Source organism: Macaca mulatta, chromosome 8 (genome assembly GCF_049350105.2).
Source record: "Macaca mulatta isolate MMU2019108-1 chromosome 8, T2T-MMU8v2.0, whole genome shotgun sequence".
In the NCBI taxonomy this organism is placed as follows: domain Eukaryota; kingdom Metazoa; phylum Chordata; class Mammalia; order Primates; family Cercopithecidae; genus Macaca; species Macaca mulatta.
In genome coordinates, this window is record NC_133413.1 from 127,229,659 (window position 1) to 127,248,751 (window position 19,093).

The 19,093-nt window shown below is 39.3% G+C and overlaps 1 protein-coding gene across 2 annotated transcripts in view; it reads right to left on the bottom strand.

The window, feature by feature from the left end:
- Nucleotides 1-7,873: 7,873 nt before the first annotated feature.
- RAD21 (RAD21 cohesin complex component) overlaps nucleotides 7,874-19,093 on the bottom strand; it is a 28,941-nt gene continuing 17,721 nt past the window's right edge. For both annotated transcript variants that reach the window (NM_001266594.1, XM_015145891.3), the window contains 8 exon segments: nucleotides 7,874-9,628; nucleotides 10,792-10,875; nucleotides 12,761-12,910; nucleotides 14,089-14,237; nucleotides 14,681-14,840; nucleotides 16,346-16,569; nucleotides 18,273-18,395; nucleotides 18,756-18,881. In NM_001266594.1, coding sequence (NP_001253523.1) covers nucleotides 9,437-9,628; nucleotides 10,792-10,875; nucleotides 12,761-12,910; nucleotides 14,089-14,237; nucleotides 14,681-14,840; nucleotides 16,346-16,569; nucleotides 18,273-18,395; nucleotides 18,756-18,881 — 1,208 coding nt within the window. In that variant the 3' untranslated portion in view covers nucleotides 7,874-9,436.

A 19,093-nucleotide genomic window follows, 5' to 3' on the forward strand; every position in this document is an offset into this window, starting at 1 on the left:
ATAAGCTAATAACTTGAATGTATTCATTTATGTTTTAGAGACAGGGTCTTGCTCTGTCTTCCAGGTCGGAGTGCACTGGCGTCATTGTGGCTCACTGAAGCCTTAAACTCCCTGGCTCAAGCAATTCTCCCACCTCAGCCTTTCGAGTAGCTGGGACACAGGCGTGTGCCACCCAGCCTGGCCAGTTTTTATTTTTATTTTTATTTTTTGTAGAGAAGGGAATCCCAGGAATCCCACTATGTTTCCCAGGCTGGTCTTGAACTTTTGGGCTCAAGCGATCCTCCCACCTCAGCCTCCCAAAGTGCTGTGATTTACAGGTATGAGCCATCATGCCCACCCTCAACATGTCTTAAATACTGGCAAGGATCAAAAGACAAACTACAAATGTGTCCCAGGCCACTAGACTTAGTGTTCTGCATTTGGGGACGGGCAAAGATTGAGAGCAAACAGAATCTCAAGCTGTTTCTCCCTTCCCTGGCTACTCACCTAGAAGCCCAGGTAACAGACAGACTTTCTCTTGCTTCCAGAAAGGCCCAGCCCTGGTTTTCCCCACTCTGGGGAGAGAAACAGCTCAGCAAGCTTGTCCACCCACTGAACCATCACCCATACTGTCCCTTTAAACCAGAACTCTGCTTCCCACTCTCCTTTCCTAACTCTCGTGCATCCTTCAAGGCTCGGTATTTGTCACTTCGTCCAAAAATGTTTCCTGACTCCCCAGTCCGAGTCCCTAACACCTGTTGTATAACCCAATCCTGGCATCTATAAAATTGTTTCAATTGCATTCTTATTAATCTGTATTCCCTAAGATACTGTGATAGGGCAGGAATGGTGTCTTGGATATCACTGATCTCCAATGGGTGAGCCATCATGCCTGGTCAATAAATTGGATTTCTGATTTAAGTCTCCTATGATCTGGATACTTACTCCAAGTTGGAGCATTTAGAGCAAAGAATCTGCTTTGAGTTTCCCTATCCAATTGGGTAAGCCCCAGGCCGGGTGCAGTGGCTCACGCCTGTAATCTCAGCACTTTGGGCCACTGAGATGGGAGATTTGCTCGAGCCCAGGAGGTTGAGGCTACAGTGAGCTGTGATCGCACCACTGTGCTATAGCCTGGATGACAGAGCAAGACCCTGCCTGAAAAAAAAGCAAATTGGGCAAGCCTCAGGGTCTGAACCATGGTAAATTTCTGTTACTTTGTGAGGCTGTTTGGCGACCACTGTGCTTGTACAATAGCTTTAGTGACAGTTAAGCTTTGTCACAAGGAGGGTCTACTTTGAAATTCAGTCTGCACATCTGCCTCTAACCAGCCTGCCCTGTCAGAGCTCATCGATTAGCTGCCAGGAAGAGGCATCCCAAATGAGTTGGGTCTTTCATGGATAAGTTCTGAAGTCATTCCTACATACCAGAGTGGATGGTGCAATGGAAGCCATGGCTCTTCTCACAGATTCGGATTTGTGTAGTAGAAAAAAAGACTTGTCTGGGAACCAGGAAATTGTAGTTCTAGTTCCAGCATAATCACTTAACTCAATCTACAGTTACTAAATTTCTTGAGGCCTAGATACGCTAGGTTATGTAGCAATAATAAATTAACACTGACCTCTCAGTGGCTTCACACAACAAAGGCTTATCTCTTGGTCCTCATGTGTATCTATTCCAGGTCTGCGAAAAGGCTCTGTTCCCTCCAGTCACTCAGGGACCCAGCCTGATGGAGGTTCTATCACCTAGTAGTTTCTGTGGCATTTCTCCCCTCCTTAACCACCAGTGGTCCAGGAAAGAGAAAGATGGAGGAGACGTGCACATGGGCTCTCACAGCCTTAATTCAGAGCTGTGCTTCACTTCTTCTCAGAGCCCATTGGCCAGAACTAGTCACATGACCTTGCCTAACTTTAGTTGAGCTGCAAAATATAGAGGAACAAGTGGAATCTTCAATGACAATTATAGTCTAGGCCATATTGAGTTTCCGCATCTGTTGATAAAGTTATAATAATAATATGATTTACCTCACAGAGATGTTGGGAAGATGAATGTATGTGACATGATTAACATAGTGCTGGCTTATAGAAAGTATATTCTATGCCATAATAAGTATATTATTATTATTAAGTGGGCAATAAGTTGTAGCATTATGATCACTATATAGTTCTTCTAAAAGCAAAAGTGACTGTGCCTAAGCTCTTAACCATTTGTCACCTTTGGGCCATCCTGAAGGCATTCTGCTGTACACTGTGCTCAAGGATCAAGAAAAGGGAGACTTACAAAAGATTCTAGGAAAGCTTATTGTTGAAGTGGCTGCCCTTCTCCACTCTACCTTTGGTCCTACCCCTTCTGCCAATCCTGGCCATGAATGCCCCTGTCAGCAACCCAGGGAAGAGTCTGATGACATTGGAAGCCTCCAGCTCTTTCTTCTCCTACATGATTTTCCAGGGCTCAGTGTTCCCCTGCTGCTGTCAGTGTGAGACACTCCTGTGGTCTCCAGAGTCATGATGGGCCCACTCAGGTTTCCTGGCAGTAAGGCTCATATGCAAACAGAGCTGGAACCAGAAGGAATTATAAAAATGGCCCCACTCCACAAGCACACTCTTGTCTGGAAATATTTTTCAGCTTTCTATTCTGTTTGGTGGGTTGTGGAGGTAAAAAAGAAAAATAAACAAAAATGAAAACAAACCAACAGGATCTGATTAAAAGCCAAAAAGGCTGTTGTAGGAGAGGTTGCACTTCTTGTAAACATACAAATGCACAGCAGACTCTCTGAAGGCAAGGTGGTCTTTGAGCCTAATAATTAGTAGCAAATTTAGCCAAGCTGCTTAGCCTGAGAGTGATTTCTGTCCTCTGACTGCTACCTTGGCTTAGATTCCTTAATTGGGTCTTCCGAATCAGTGTCATGCCTTTCTACCTCCATGCCTTTGCCTGTGCTATTCTTTCTTCCTGGAACGTCCTTTCTTCCTGTCCCTTGCACGCCACCTGTTGAATAAATCCCACTAATTCTTCAAGGTGTAGTTTAAATGCCACTCACTGTTTCCTTCTAATCTTTGAAGGTATAATCACAAGGATTATGTCTTTGTATGCTATTAGCACCTAGCATGGTGTCTGGTGTTCAGTAATGTTGAGTTGAAATCCCCCGCTTTTCTTCATTAATTTTATCCTTTAGTGTTTCAAGAAATTTGGGGAAAGCTGCTTCTGCCCCAGAGTCCCTTCAAGAAAAGCCTTAAGTGCTGAAATTCCCTGAGATGTTTAAGCTTGTAACACTTGCAGTGGTTCCCCCAAGAAATCAACCCGAACTATCTTGTATCCTCTTACCTTGCTGAAATTGACTTTCAAATGAAGGCATAATGTTATCTTCATCTCATATGAGGACTCTTCTTCCCAAGGAAGCTACCTTGTTATTATAGCAACTACTTTTGTGGAGCTTTCCAGATTGCAAAGTATATGTGCATACATTATCTTGTTTAGCACTCATTGTGATCCTGGGGCTTGGTTGAGCAGAGGATGACATTTCATACACAACTCCTACAATCTAGGGAATCTGGCAGCCTCTGTTATTTCAGCAGAGTCAATCTAAACAAATTTTGGATGGCTTGGGGGAAAGAAACTCAGAATTTACCAGCTGCTATAACCCTCCAAACAGCATGAAGAAAATGACACTGTTGCTTTCTGGAAACCAAGGTTTCATACCCAAGAATTATTGTAGGGATTTGGAATCCCAAATCAAGTGTTCTCCTGTATTTTACCACGTATTTAAACTCGGAGGTGCTCGCTTCCAAACTGGTCAATGTAGCAACTGAATCGGGGGCCATTAGCCTTTTGTTCTGACCCAACCACCTCTGCTAGGTGGGCTCTGAACCAATTTCAAAAGGACACACCCCATAGGAGCCTTTTGATGGGTGAGGTAGGGGATAGCTTGGTGGCCCTGGAAGAAATGGGTAACTAATGTTCCAAGAGCAAACCTTTGACTCGTGGGAGATGGAAGGTGGCAGGTAAATTATTCTCCCTTCTGTTTGTTTGTTTGTTTTTGCGTGGGCGGGGGTTGGGGGTGGCGGACGTAGTCTAGCTTTGTCACCCCGGCTGGAGTGCAGTGGCGCGATCTCGGTTCACTGCAACCTCCACCTCCCGGGTTCAAGCGATTCCCCTGCCGCGGCTCCCCAAGCAGCTGGGATTACAGGCACGTGCCACCATGCCCGGCTAATTTTTTTGTATTTTTAGTAGAGATGAGGTTTCACTATGTTGTCCAGGCTGATCTCGAACTCCTGACCTCAGTCAACCCGCCAGCCTTGGCCTCCCAAAATGCTGGGATTACAGGTGTGAGCCACCGTGCCCAGCCCCTTTTTTGTTTTCTAAGCAAAATAACACACACTTACCAAAGCTTACAGGAACTGTATGTCTAGAAACTGTAAGAATTCATATTCTATTCTCAAAACCAATTTTCACAGAAATTGGCTTCATAGGAGTTATTTTCATCCTTTATCATGGTCATGTTGAAGCCAATAAGACTGATTGTGCCCTAACTCAGAGTCACACACTGGATTAGGTAGTTCTAGAATTATAGACAAGTCTTCCAAAGATCCATAGTCAGCTAGTCAAGAGAAGTAGACAGGCAAAGTATGACATATCATGAAAAGTTTTATCAGTTATGAATAAAATATCGTGGAAATAGAGAAGATGGGGGAATAGTTTCTCTGGGGGAATTGAAAGAAGGTTTACTTCTTTGGAGATGTCCTTTCTTGAACTTACCAAAAACTTATCAAAACTTAACACCAACTGTGTGTTTTGTTCCCATCAGTACACTTAGTTCTAGCATCATTCCTTGCTCAGAGTAAAGCACTCAGGAAGTATTTTGGCCTGAAAAACAGCTAATATATAGCATTGACCACTGGCCAGGCACTATGCTAAGTGCTTTCTTTGCATTGTGTTATTTAATCCTCACAGGAGCCTTACGAGCTTCCTCAGAAGAGAACCAAGAGTTAAAGAAGTTAAGATGGTCACCACAGTTTCTAGTTAGAGGCAGACCTAATCCTGAACTCACCTCTCTTGCATTCCAACCCATGTTCTCAACCACTGGACCAAACTCACTCGGTCAATCAGAGAAGCTGTGTTGCTGTTTTGATGATCATTGCTGGTGTGATTACTGGCCACCCATTGGTGCCCTTAACTCGCTTTCATAGCACATAGCAGGCTGTCACAGTTGGAGTAATTAGAACAGGACCTGAGAACCCCTTTGGCCAGATGCCTTCTGGAAATAACAATGTACCAGTTTGCTCAAGTTGGAGAGCTTCATTCTCTCCTTGAATTGCATGAGAATTTCCCCCTGAACAGCTGTTGGCCAATTGAGAGCTAATTAGTCCTAGAGCATAAGTAACAGCTGATCATGGAGGGCATTTCCTACCCCCAGCCGCAGCTCCAGATGCTGGCCGAGCATTTGAGATGGCAGCTCCGAGGTAAGGCTGAATTCTGGTATCTGAAAACGATCCGAGAATTGTCTGCTTGAGAACCACTGGAGTGCTTATTAAAAATGCTGATTCCCTGGCTATATGTCAAGCCTACAGGTTTACAATCTTCCATCTGACTCTTGAGCTAACATCTGAGAATTCCTGCATTGTTTGGCTTTGGAAGATATGAGGAAATGAGACTTTTGTCTTTAGGTTTACATTTTTCAAGTCCTGCTTTTCAGAAGACATTTCCATTAGGTTGGGAATGTCATACAACAGCTGTCACACAAAGTTAGCAGGGCACACATGAAGCATAAAGTCAGGTGAGGATGCTGCCTGTGGGCCTGGAACATCAAATAGGGCCTTAAAACCATTGGACAGCATTAAGAGGAAGCAGCCAGCCTGTGGCCTTTGAAGTGGTGACAGGAAAGAGCCCAGAAAGCCTTGCTTCTTTAAGTGGCACAACTTGCTTTCCTTGTGGTCCTCAAAGTCAGCTCAACAGAAGCCACAAACCTGAGGTTTATGAGCTGGATCTGTCTGCCAAGGTGTGTGTGGCCTTCATGGTATTCAGTTTTAAATCATATATCACATTTTAAAATCAGGAGTGAGAAGAATCTGGGCCTCTGGCCTTTCCTGAGGCAATGAGGCAATGCTCTGTCTCCTTTTCTGAACTAGCGGTTAGTAACATGACCAGATGCTGTCCTCAGCTCAAAGGGGGTCCCTGCCCCATTTCATCCAGTTCAGCACTGTTCCTCCTCACCCTCCACTGCTGGTCACCTGGCTGCTTCACTCATTTCCATGACCTGCCTGGCCACCTAAGCGTTTGCACACATGACCTGGAGCACAGCTGGGAGGACAGCAGGGGGAATACAGAAAGCCGGGCAGATGGCTCTAGGGCATGGTCTTGAAATAAAAACCTTCCTGTCCTACCTTTTTCAAAGTCCCTCTGCTGACTTGCCAGTTGACTCTAATGTGTTTAGAGGAAACAGTCTAAATTTTGAGTAACTGGAACTGTTGAAGTAATCTCTGCAAGTCTTCAATAGTGTGAGCAAAGGAATGGTTATTTGAAATGTAGGAACAGAATCACCAGGTTGAGAGGACATGGAAGGTGAAGGAGCCACTCACCAAAGATGAAGCATTAGGAAGGTCTAAAGTAGTAAAGTAGAATTCAGTTGTAGAGAAATTAAAGTGTATGTGGTTCCTGCAAGTAGAGATGTCCATCTCATGACGTACTCTAGAAGTTTAAAACCTAAGTGCACCTAAGCGGCATGCGCCTAAGCAGCCTGAATGAAAGCCAATGTTATGTTCATCATACAAATGTTAGTTGTTTTCCAAATTGCTTTTAATTAGCTCATACAGTTTTCACAACTCTTGGAAATCGGTGGGACTTGACTTTCATTTTTAGACCCAGATAGAGAATGAAGCATCTGAAGTTTCAGGTTCTATAATCAAATTAGGATTATAGCCTGGGGCCTAGGCCTCTGGCCCATTGCTCTTCCCACTATACCACTCTGGTAATTCCAAGTTTCAGAACAGTCATGAGACTGGATTCTACTGTCTACACCTAGGCCTTTGAATTCCAAGTCAAACACTCATGGTTCTGCTCTAGACATCATTTCACTTTACTATGCGAAGCCATCTTTTACATTTTAGCAAAAGCTTTTTATCATCTGACAATCTTTTCTTTCTGAACTTCCCCCAGGTACTGTGGCATGCTGTATTCTAGGCTCTCAGCACTTTCACATTAATCATAACTCTTTACTAGAGGTATCTATGGCAGTGAGCCCCAAATTCAAGCTGCTTTGGCTTTCAGGATAATTGGTGCTTAGTCAAATCTGATTTTTTTCTATTAAAAACAGCAACATATTTATACTCAAATCAGGGTTTAAACCATAAAATCTCAGTGCTTTAAAGCTCACAGTGGGGGCCGGGGGACTGGGGGGGCAGGGGCAGCAGGACTAGTCAAGAGGCTAGAATGTAAAAGTGGGTACATGTCAGGTAACTGAATGTCCTGGTTTTCAGTTAGGCTTCTGAGACTGACCTAGGGTATTTCTAGCACCTGCCTACCCACCTAGCTTGTTTGGAGCACCAAGGATGTACACCCACAGCATGTCAGTTTGTATGTACTTAGCAGTTACACATATATATTTATGTCCCAAAGCTTCCTCTGTACCAGCCATTTGTTAGTTTCATTTTTATTCTTAATACATTCACACATAACAGTTATACATTAAAATTTCAGGTCACATAGTTCTGTTAACAAAGAAGGTTGGAGACAAGCTAGTCTGTCTTCCATTTGTAGTCTAAGACCTCTTTTGAAAAATTCATTTGGTTTATATGGACAACTATTCTAGATAAGGCAAACAAATGAGGTGTTGGGCTGTAATAACTTTTTCAGCCAACTTTCCCTTGGGGACCACCACCAACTGAATAACAAATACTCAAAAAAGTACAGCTTATAACACAACTTTTATTAGAAAAGTTATACATAACATAGCATCAACTATTTTCAAGAACAATATTAAACCCGATAAGCAACAAAAACCAGACTAACAAAATGTGTAACAAGAAACTAATGACCTTTCTAAAATCAAACATTCAATTATCTACAATGTCTTTTTACAAACGGGGAAAACTCCTTGGTTTACAGGCACGTCATATTGAATATAAAGCTGCAAAAGCAATTTTATACAATTACCACTCTCAAGAAACTGAATCATTAAAACAGTAATTACGAGTTCACAAATTTAAAACATTTCACATAATTTTAAATTATTGGGTATACACTGAAGTCTGAGTTTCAAAAGTGATGTTTTTGCCACAAAAGTTCCAACACTTAAGCTGTAACTTTCAGTGTTAACTTTGCCCTAAAAAGTTAAGACATATTCTGATAATCATAATAGTCACATGATTTCTGATGCTATCTGGTCTGTTAATAATAAAGTCTTTATTTGGACGTATTTTTCTTCAATTAAATTACAGGAAACTGGATATAAGATTTCGTTGCAATGCTATTAAAGTTCCAAACACAGGAGTGTGCAGCACTGGAAAAGGAGATCAGTACTAAAACTTATAATAAATACCAGAGAAGCCATTAGTTTTTACAGCATTGTCTGCTTAAAAGCTAAGTTGACCAGGTGCATAATTTCCCATCAGTCTGTCCTTGTAGTAGGCAGGGCAATTTCTGTTTTCATGATCTGAATACTCAAATATATCCAAACATCTTTTCAAAACTTTGATTTATAGCTCCTAGAAAGTTATGTTTTTTAATAGTTACTCTACTCTAATCAGGCCTAGCTTTGCTCATTTTGGAACCTCACTAAAATAACAGATTTCAGGATAGCCAAGTTCATCAGAAAGACTCAAATGGAATGATTTACAAAACAGAACACTTAAACCAAGTCAGTCCTATCTTTTTGTAGCTGAAGGTTATCAGTCACAACACAACTTCACGTACACCTCTGCTCATTAGGGAATTACACTTAAAACGAATCTCAAGAGGGCGACCTTTGTTGTTTCAGATACCATCCCTAATCGGAGAGTGGTTAACAGGAAGATTGCCAGTGTTACTGATGGAAAGGCGTTGTTTTTTTTTTTCTTGTCAAAGACTCACACCATAGTTTTAAATTAAACTGTCAGGCATTTTCCCAGACAGGTTTTCCTTTTCAATGCAGTAATGAAGAACTAAGATAAAAATCATGACTTCTGACTGCCGCTGAACATTATTACATGCACCTATATTGCACACATCTGTTCTGAACTGTTAAAATCATCTTCTGAGTCCTTGGGGTGCAGTTTTCTCCATCAGAACACAAACACAACCCATCTAATCAGTTTCCCTCAAAGATGAAATTGACAAATTTAATGTACTGGAAAAAAATGAAGAAAGAAAAAGGCAAAGACTTTGTACAGACAAAAATCTAAGTTTTCTCAAAGGGTTCTGTGTCCCCTACACATGGGGGCAATTCGTAAGCACTAGTGAATCAAACACTAGCTATAATGTTTCTAGCTCCTCATATAATATGGAACCTTGGTCCAGGTGTTGCAACGATGTCACTGTACGGTTCTTCCTGTGTCAGCTCAATAGCTTGCTGCTTTTTAAGAACCAAGAAGCTGTAGAACTTTGCGGCAGCTTGTTTTCTGTTCGTGTTTCGACATAACTCAAGCAAACTGATAGATTCAGCTCCAGTTTTAGCAAGAGCACGCTGAAATAAAACCAAAAAAGGATAACTTAAAGTAACCTGTAAAATAAAGTAGTAATTCAGTGAGGATGCTGACACAGTTTGAATATCCCCTCCAAATCTCATGCTGAAACGTGATTCCCCACTGTTAAGAGATGGAGCCTAGTGAGGTGTTTGTGTCACGGGGTGAGGGTGGGGATGGGGGTGGTGGTGGATCCCTTATGAATGGTTCCCCGCAGCAATCAGTGAATTTTTGCTCATTAGTTAACAAGAGAGCTGGTTGTTTAAAAGAGCCTAGCCATCTCTCTCGCCATGTGACACACCTGCTCCCCCTCTGCCTTCCACCATGACTATAAGCTTTCTGAGGCCTCACCAGAAGCAGACGCTGGTGCTTTGCTTCTTGTACAGTCTGCAGAACTGTGAGCCAAATAAACTCCATTTCTTTATAAATTACCCAGACTCAGGTATTCCTTTAGAGCAACACAAAACAGACTAACACAGATGCTAATTTTGGTTACTGGAAAAAACAAACTATATATTCTGCTCAGGACAAAGACTGCACTTTTTAAAACAGTATATGATTCTCATGTTAATCAAGAGGGTAAAAGGCCAAAGTATGTTATGGTACATCTAAAATCTAAATAAGAAAGTCCAAGAAACCAGCAAAATTGTTCTGGCATGTATTATTAAAATAATCAATTTATTTAGACATCTAATGTAATATAATAGCAAAATCTAGCACTTACAGTTTTTAAAGTAAAAAAAAAAATTAAATGTCAACTGTCCTATTTTAAGAAACCTTGAGCAACTTGCTTGGCATTCTGCAGATGTTCAAGGTATCTTGTCTGTGTCTAGGACATTAAAGCACAAGGAAAAGTGACATCTGATGCTCCATAATGACCCAATAAATGTAATAATCCATCACATTAAATTTACTCAACGAAAAACAAGAAGGTGCAGGCATACAAAGGAGTTGTGTAATATGTCACCACGGTTCTGCTTTTCAGGCTTACTCTTGGCCTAATAGTTTATGTATTTAATTAAAACATTTAAAAATAATGTCGTTTTGGGAAAAGTTTCACAAAGGTATGCTTTCTGTTTCCAGCATGTAACTTTTTTTTTTTTTCAGGGAACAATGCCAAAATCCTTTGATAAAGCATTTTCCTCTAAGACAACAGCAGTAATACCTGAAGACCATGAAGCATCTGCTGAGTCCTTTTGTTCCATCTTCTTTCTTCCTGATCTTGATCACCCCCTGATGCATCTTCATCCTGAATGAAAATGACCCCCAAAAAGCTGACAAAACAAGTCCAATGCGAAATGAAGTATTTCTACATCTCCTAAAAGCTCCTCAACTACCCTGAGATTGTGTATTTTGAACTAAGAGAAAACTGTACTTAATGCTGCTGAGCAATCACTTAGCATCTAGAGTATAAACTGAAGAGTTTTTCTTAAATTACAAGGCAAAGTCCTCTGTTTATATGCAAGCAAACATTTGGCTAAAAGTATGCTTTTATACTGCAGTATAAGGATGCTGTCTACACACACTATGTGGTCTGTGGACGCTGCTGATCATGGAGCTTTTGGTTACTGGTCCCTCTTCAAGAACTTAAGGATAAAAATCAACTGTACCATTAAATATAATGTTTATTTCAACTAAATATACATACATAAATATTGCAACATGATTTTCCAGATGACTTATGTTCTGGCAGACTCCTAATCTCATTGTGGAGCAGTACCAAAGAGCCTGCAGACTAGCTAAGTTGAGGATTTATTATTGGTCTATATGGCGTTTTAAAATGAACGGGCTATAACCCTTATTATATATTTCACTTGAGCAACATAGTTCTCAGCCACGTGCTGCCTAAATGACTTTTTAAAGTCCAAGGTGGGTGCAAGGCAGCAGTTGTGATGTTCCCAGGCTATGCTGAAACTATATACAGAAACCACAACTATTTTAATACTCATTCACAACTAAGTCTGAGATAATGGCATACCCTCACACATAGGAATAGCTCTGAAGCTAATTTTGGTTGTAAAATAAGGTATTCATATTAAAGATATGCACTATTATTAGAATTAAGAACAGATGTTAATGAAAATTTATCCAATCCATAACCTTTTTTGGTCCTGAAGAAATTTAAACAGCTTCAATGCCACCTAAAGGACACCTTATTTTAAATTAAAAGGTTTAAGTAACATATCTGACAGAATATCAAACAGAAGAATAAATTCTAAGTTTTAACAACCTCAATGATGCAGAAATAAGGAAGAAGAAGAGAGGAGGAGGAGGAGAGGGAGGGAGGGAGGGAGGGAGGGAGGAAGGAAGGAAGGAAGGAAGGGAGGAAGGGAGGGAGGGAGGGAGGGAGGGAGGGAGGGAGGGAGGGAGTAAGGGAGAAAGGAAGGCAGGAAGGGAGGAAGGAAGGGAGAAAGGCAGGGAGGAAGGGAGGGGGGAAGGAAGGGAGGAGGGAGGGAGGAACGAAGAAGAGGAGGAGGGAGGGAGGGAGGAAGGGAGGAGAAGGAGAAGGAGGAGGAGGAGGAGGAGAAGGAGAAGGAGGAGAAAGAGAAGGAGAAGGAGAAGGAGAAGAAGGAGGACCTTCAACAGCGTAAACACGCCCCCGGAAAAAGAAACTGATTCCTAAAACACCTCTTACTTTGTAAAAAGAAAAAGTCATTCAAGGCTTCACTCAGTCTAAGTTTTTAGCAAAGTTATGCTTTACCCTGGGGTCCAACTAAAGGAAAAACAAAAACAAAACCCAGACAAGTGGAAAATGTACAGTTATCTGATTTCCAGGCCACCACAGATACAGAAGAGGTTATAAGTAGATGATAACAGCAGTTAAGAATTGACCACTGACCACAAGATAGTAAAAGCAGCTACAAGCAGTCTAGAAGTCAGGCAAGAAATCAGCTAAGGGCAATTCCATGTCCTTCAACAGCCCACAAGGGAGCCAATGAGTTACAGCACAGCATAAAATTTGATGTTCCTAACGATGATCGATACCACTATGAATTTGGTAAAATTTTGCTTATATTCTTCTTTTTATATAACTCTGATGCTCAACATCAATTAAGTTAGCCCCAATATGAAAAATAAAAAAGCTGGCTGGAGGCTTTTGCTAAAGCTGGAATGAAAATTATTAATTAGTTTACCTCTTCCTCTTCATCATCTTCTTTTTCCTTTTCTTTCTCCTTCTCTTTTTCTGGCAGAAGTTCTAACTCTGGTATTAGCTGACAGATATTTGGAGGTTCTTCTGGGGGAAGCTCTACAGGTGGTATTTCCATCTGCTCTACCTGCTGAGGCTTAAAGCAATACAAATAAGACAATTTAAGATGTATGTTTTTAAAGTAGCTTATTTTAAATATGCAAATACACAGTGGCTGAAGTTTTCTAGTTGAAAATACTGAGATTACATCTCCACACTTCCCCACAAGAAAAAATTTATTATAGTATATATTTTTTTTTGATTTTTTTATAAAACTACATTGAAGTAGCTTACAAAAGAAACTGACCGTTATCTTAAACCATGTTTCATTTTCATACTTACTTTTTAGGAGTCAAATGTTTTTTAACTACTAAAGCTTCTGTAAGGTTATTATATTTTAACTTAAAAATCATAAGCTTTCACTCTGAGAGTCCTGAATGTCTCACGGCAGCAAATAATAGGAGTGAGGACACTGCTTTTCTGGGTCCACTTCCTATATTTATTTTCTCTCAGGCTTAATATAAAAGAGTTAAGAACATCAAAACCAGTCTTTAAGAAACCAAAGAATTACCAGGAGGAGGGTGGTTATGCAAGTCACCTACTCATTACTGTCTTCCTAGTCCTGAGCTAATACAGAAAAATGCTCTTATTGACAACTCTTACCACCAGAGGGCACAGAAAACTAGTTCTTAAAATTGGCAGAGTATTCTTGATGGAGGCTGAACAAGAAGCCTAAGGTTATCAAAAAGCCTCCCTTTGCTCAAATTCATTTATTCTATAGACTTAAGATTGCAAAGCCCTAAACCAAACCCCACTATTTCCTCCTTCATAATTGCTTAGCTTTCCTATCCTAGCCGAACTTAATGGTAGTCAAAGTTTGAATGAAGCAGACAGATAATGCTTTACATTTTCTCAGGTATTTGACAAGTTTATTCTGATTACTTAATAAGATGACCTAAAACTACCTAGTACTGAAGGTATGCAGGAATGTTTGCCAAATAATAAATCAGAACCAACTTCAGAGTCAAGGATGCTCACTCTGGAGCACTCTAAAGCAATACTATTCAAAAAGAGTCAGAAAGACTGCAGAGACTCCCAGAACAAATCCTCCCATTAGGAGTGGACTATCTATATCCTGTTACTCTTCTTCCTCGGGACTCATTCCTTACCATTTTCTGTCAAAACCAAGATACTTTAAAAGGCCTCCCTAAACACCACTTGCTACTGCTGTATGAATACCTTCAAATGACTTAATGGATAGATTTGCTTACTTACAGGCATCACAGGCTCTGGGTCAATTTGTCCAGCTTTTCGCTTAACTCCCTGAGGCGGTGGTGGAGGCATAGCTGACTCATCTATGTTTGTTCTGCTGGCCTCCATCACTGACTCCTGGAGGCGGCTTGGCTCTTCTATAATGGGCTCATCTGCAATTGGTCATATGAAGAGAAAACATAGGTCATACAGTTTTGAACATTATAGAACCATTTATTTTTTAAAACTAGTACACTAAGACATATGTAATGTTTTCTTTAATGAAGACGGCCAGATAAAATTTTAGTTCCATAAAGGTTTAGTCAATTTTTAGCAATATACGTAAAGGGGATCTTAAAAGGACAAGTCCTACCCCCAGTACGATGTAGGACAATTCTTTAGCAGACTATCTCCCCTGCCAGTTCTGAACCTTAAACCTCTGGAAAGACAGGAAGCTTCATACTTAAATAAGGCAATCAGGTCCAATGTATTTCCCTGCCCAAACATTTGAGTATATCTTTGATTCCTCATTTCTTTCACTCTGACAGTATAAAGGTAAATTTTAAGCCAAATACTCATGTGAACTTCATCAAGGAACTATTCTAACAGAACAAACCGATAACATCACGCTGCTGATGCTGCTGTTGCTGGTCCTCTCTAGGAACCTCTGGATTTTCAAATTCTTTGAGGAATTCATCCAAATTATCTGCCTCTCCTCCTTTCCTCCTTTTCCTAAGGTCTTCTGGTACAAGCGGTGTAAGACAGCGTGTAAAGAGCTATAAGAAAAAAAAAGAAAAATTTCAATGATAAAATAAATCTAACTAAAGTCACCACTGATTTATATCTTCCAAAAGTATATTCTAAGTGTATAATTTAGCATGGCTTTTATCATATTCACAATTCATTCCATCTGAAAATGATTTTAAATGAGTTTTCAAATTATAACTGCAGACATTTTAGATAAACTAAAAAAATTGTATCCATTATCTCACAACCTTAAGGGTTTTCCATTTATCTGCCTGCAGTTTATTTTCATATTCATCAACTAAAACTCATCCTAACTGGTCTCATACCAAACAGCTTTAAATTGTGTTTTCTTCACTTACATAGTAACCTTATTAGCTATCACTCAAACTATTTTTTATTTTTATTTTTTGAATCGGAGTCTCGCTCTGTTGCCCAGGCTCGAGTGCAGTGGCACAATCTCAGCTCACTGCAACCTCCACCCCCGGGTTCAAGTGATTCTTGTGCCTCAGCCTCCTGTGTAGCTGGGATTACAGTGTACCACCACACATGGCTACTTTTTATATTTTTAGTACAGACGGGATTTCACCATGTTGGCCAGGCTGGTCTCTAACTCCTGACCTCAAGTGATCCACTCGCCTCAGCCTCCCAAAGTGCTGGGATTACAGGCGTGAGCCACTGCTCCCAGTCTCATTTAAACTACTTTTAATGGTTACATATTTCATTTTGAACCATTCCTCTACTCTTAAAATGTCAGGCTTCTCTCTTTTTAAAACTGTGAACAAGAATGTAATCAACATTAACAGAGGTAGCTTTTCCATACTTTGAATTACTTCCTTAGGAAAAATTTCTAATAATGAAATTACTGAGTCAAAGAATAAATAGTTTAACGACCTTCTTAAAAATAATTATATGACAGTGCTTACAATAAAGAGCACAACTTTGTTGCTCTGGGATACTTTAGATTTAGAATATATTACTATATTCTAAATACACAGTAAAATCGATAGGTTCTGTGCATATTTCAACTTCAGACAGAATAGCAGCCGAACAGCACTGCTTCATTCACCAGACACCTGTGAATCTTATTTTGGAATATTGTGGAATGTGAGCAGAAAAGAGCCTATAAATGGAACAACAAACAAAAAAACCAAAAAACCTCCTGAAGCCAGAATTCTTTACTGTGGAAAAAGCAGAACCACTCATGTTTTATTCAGAAAACATTTCAAGAATTCAGATGTAAAACACACTAAGACGATATAACTAATAGTTCATTACAGACAGAAGTATTATTAAACATGTCAGTGGCTTTTTAAAATAAGGAAAATTCATTTTACATCTTTTAGAAATGCAGGTGTCACTTATCCATATATTTCAAATAAAGTTATGCCCAGTACACTGTGATTTAAGGCAGAAAAAAGAAAACATGCCATACGGTTGCAAAATACTTAATCAAAAATGATTCAAAGGTTTTAGAATCTTTTTTTTTTAGATGCTCAGAATGTATATGAAGTAAAAATTCTGCAAACTGTATTACCTTCAGTAGTCTGTTATTCCACAAAGGCTGAGCAGGTAAAGAAAACAATTTTTCTACTCCTCCGGTCTCTTTCCACATCATCAATTTCTTGGTGGGTGGTGCCAGATCCAAAGTAGTAACAATATCAGAATAATCACTAAGTTGTGCTCTAATTGTCTTGCTATCCAACTCTTTGACACTGTCAACAATGAGCTTCCTCTTCCTCTTGGCTTTTGTTTCTTTAACTGGAATGATAATAAAAAATAAGATCATTTTCCTGAGAGGCCAGCATGGAACACACAGTTACAAGATCTGGCCTGACTATATTCCCTGCTTTTCTACACACAGACTCGAGCAGAAAAGTTAAACTTCATGAGGATAGAATGTTTTAACTGATGTTTTCCAACCATCATTTAGAATAGAGGCTGGAACAAAATAGAGGCATTCAACAAAAATTTGCTGAATGAGTATAGACTTTTAGCACAAAATAAGTAAAATGATGTAAGGTCCAATACATTTTTGACTATGTAGTTTTATACTGCAAACAATGAACATATCATACCCTTCAGAGTTGGGCTCATTTTCTCATTTGAAACAGGGCCCATCACTCAAACTCACAGACTGAGTTTTCTTTAATGATTGCAAATACTATTATTTTTATTAGAAAAGTTATAATTCATATATGGCAGTTGTGGAAGCTGCTGGATAGAATGAAACAAGCCCAGGCCCAGTCAGATAGAACTGTAACTCCATCCTAGACATTTTAAAAGAGTCATTTCTAATCCTTAAAACTTACAAGTAGGTGGTATTGTCTCACTTTTTTAAAATGCAGAAAAGCTCATGGGGTTAAATAAAATCCTCAAAATTTCACCCTGTCAGACATACCCCAAAGGTTTTTGGATCAACACTTAAAAAATATATATATATACACAAAAAGATGTTACACACAGTGAGAGTCTCTCTCTAATCTCACTATCTAATAAAGTATATATTTTACTTAATTGTACATTTCCCTCATCAATGGGAAACCCAAAAGGGTAATCTTGTCCTACTTAAAGGTAAAAACTATGTCTAAATTACACTGTAATCGATTTCAAGTATTCTTTCCTACTGTCCTCATAAACCATCTAGAAACTATTAAGTTTTATATCCCCATTATCTCAAACTGTCTGTCATTCAGAAGCAGCCCTCCTCAAATATAAATAATGTGTCTTACAATGTTACTTAAAAAAACTACAAGAAAAAAATTACTTATTCTAGAATTTTTGACATTTCCAGTTTTTAAATTTAAAAAGATTTCTTTTTTCAGAACGTGCGGAAAAAGGCAAATTCTAAGAGCACATAAAAAAAAAAAATTTTCTTTTTGAAGAGACAGGTCTTACTATATTTACTGCCCAGGCTGGTCTCAAACTCCTGGCCTCAAGTGGTTTTCCTGGTTGGGCCTCCCAAAGTACTGGATTACAAGTGTGAGCCACCACACCAGCCTCCAGTTTTGTTTTGTTTTTTTAAAGAATACTTTTAGTTTTTTTCCAGCTTGTAGCCCAACTGTACAGCATTGAGAATTGTAATTTATTGAAAAATGCTTTTCCAATGTTTTCTAGTTGTTAAACATGTGAGCTGCTAACATTTTGGGAACCCCAGGAGACTAAGATACGCATTATCAGAAAGCTTGTTCTATACTTTTATATTTCACAGCAACTTGCACAGACATTCTACAAAATACTCAAAATTATAATTCGATAGAAGACTATGACAGATGACTGTGACATAAAAGCAAGAAGCCTAGTTAACGAAAGCAACAGTAGCATATCAGTAGACAGGCAAAAAACCAGAAAAAAGCAAGAAGCCTAGTTATCTAAAACAACAGTAGCAGATCAGTAGACAGGCAAAAACCAGAAGTAAGACCTTATGTTGTATGCTGTATAAATCTAAAGGTTCATATGCTCACCAGTTATATCAATAGGTTCCAATGCAAATGCTTCTTCCTCATTTGGAACAAGTGTTGTTTGATCAGTCATGGTTGGCATTGGTTCAACGGGATCCACCGAATCAGGACTATCAGGCCCACCCACTGTAAAAAAAAAAAAAAAAAAAATACAGTCACAAAAACTTTGGTATGTAATATATATCCTACAAATGGTGGGAGAAAAATCTCTTCATGAAATAGAAAGAAATCCTATTATTACTAAGAAAAAATATTTTTCTAGTTAATGGGAAAGCCCCACCAGACTTGTAACTCAATTGGCCAAAAAATGGGGAGGGGCGCAAGATTAAACACAGAATCAGAACCAGTAATCAATCATAAGCACTGTACTTAAAGATATTTGTAATTCATTAAAAACTGTAACTTCTAGTTTGTCATCTTCTATGGTAAGTATCTTTTTGGATGCCATACAATCATCCCCAGAATCACTGAACATGAAATGCTTACTTGATACATTATCATCCTCATCCATATCGTCATGTGCAGGTTGCTCTGGCAACATCACCCCTGCCTCAGAGAGGGCAGGGGGGTCATCAAAGATACCGCCATCATTATTACTAATAAGTTTGTCATCTGAAATAGGGAATGTAAGTTAGTTGTAATTTCTAAAAGAAATGCCAAAACCACAATAGCCAATCAATGGAAAAACAAAATTACGTTAAAAGGGATACAATTTAAACATATATTCAATTTTTATCTGTTTCTCCTCCAGGTAGTTTATAAAAGTATAAAACACTCAGTATATAAAAAAATTATCATTCTTCATTTGTATTTTCTAGTTCATT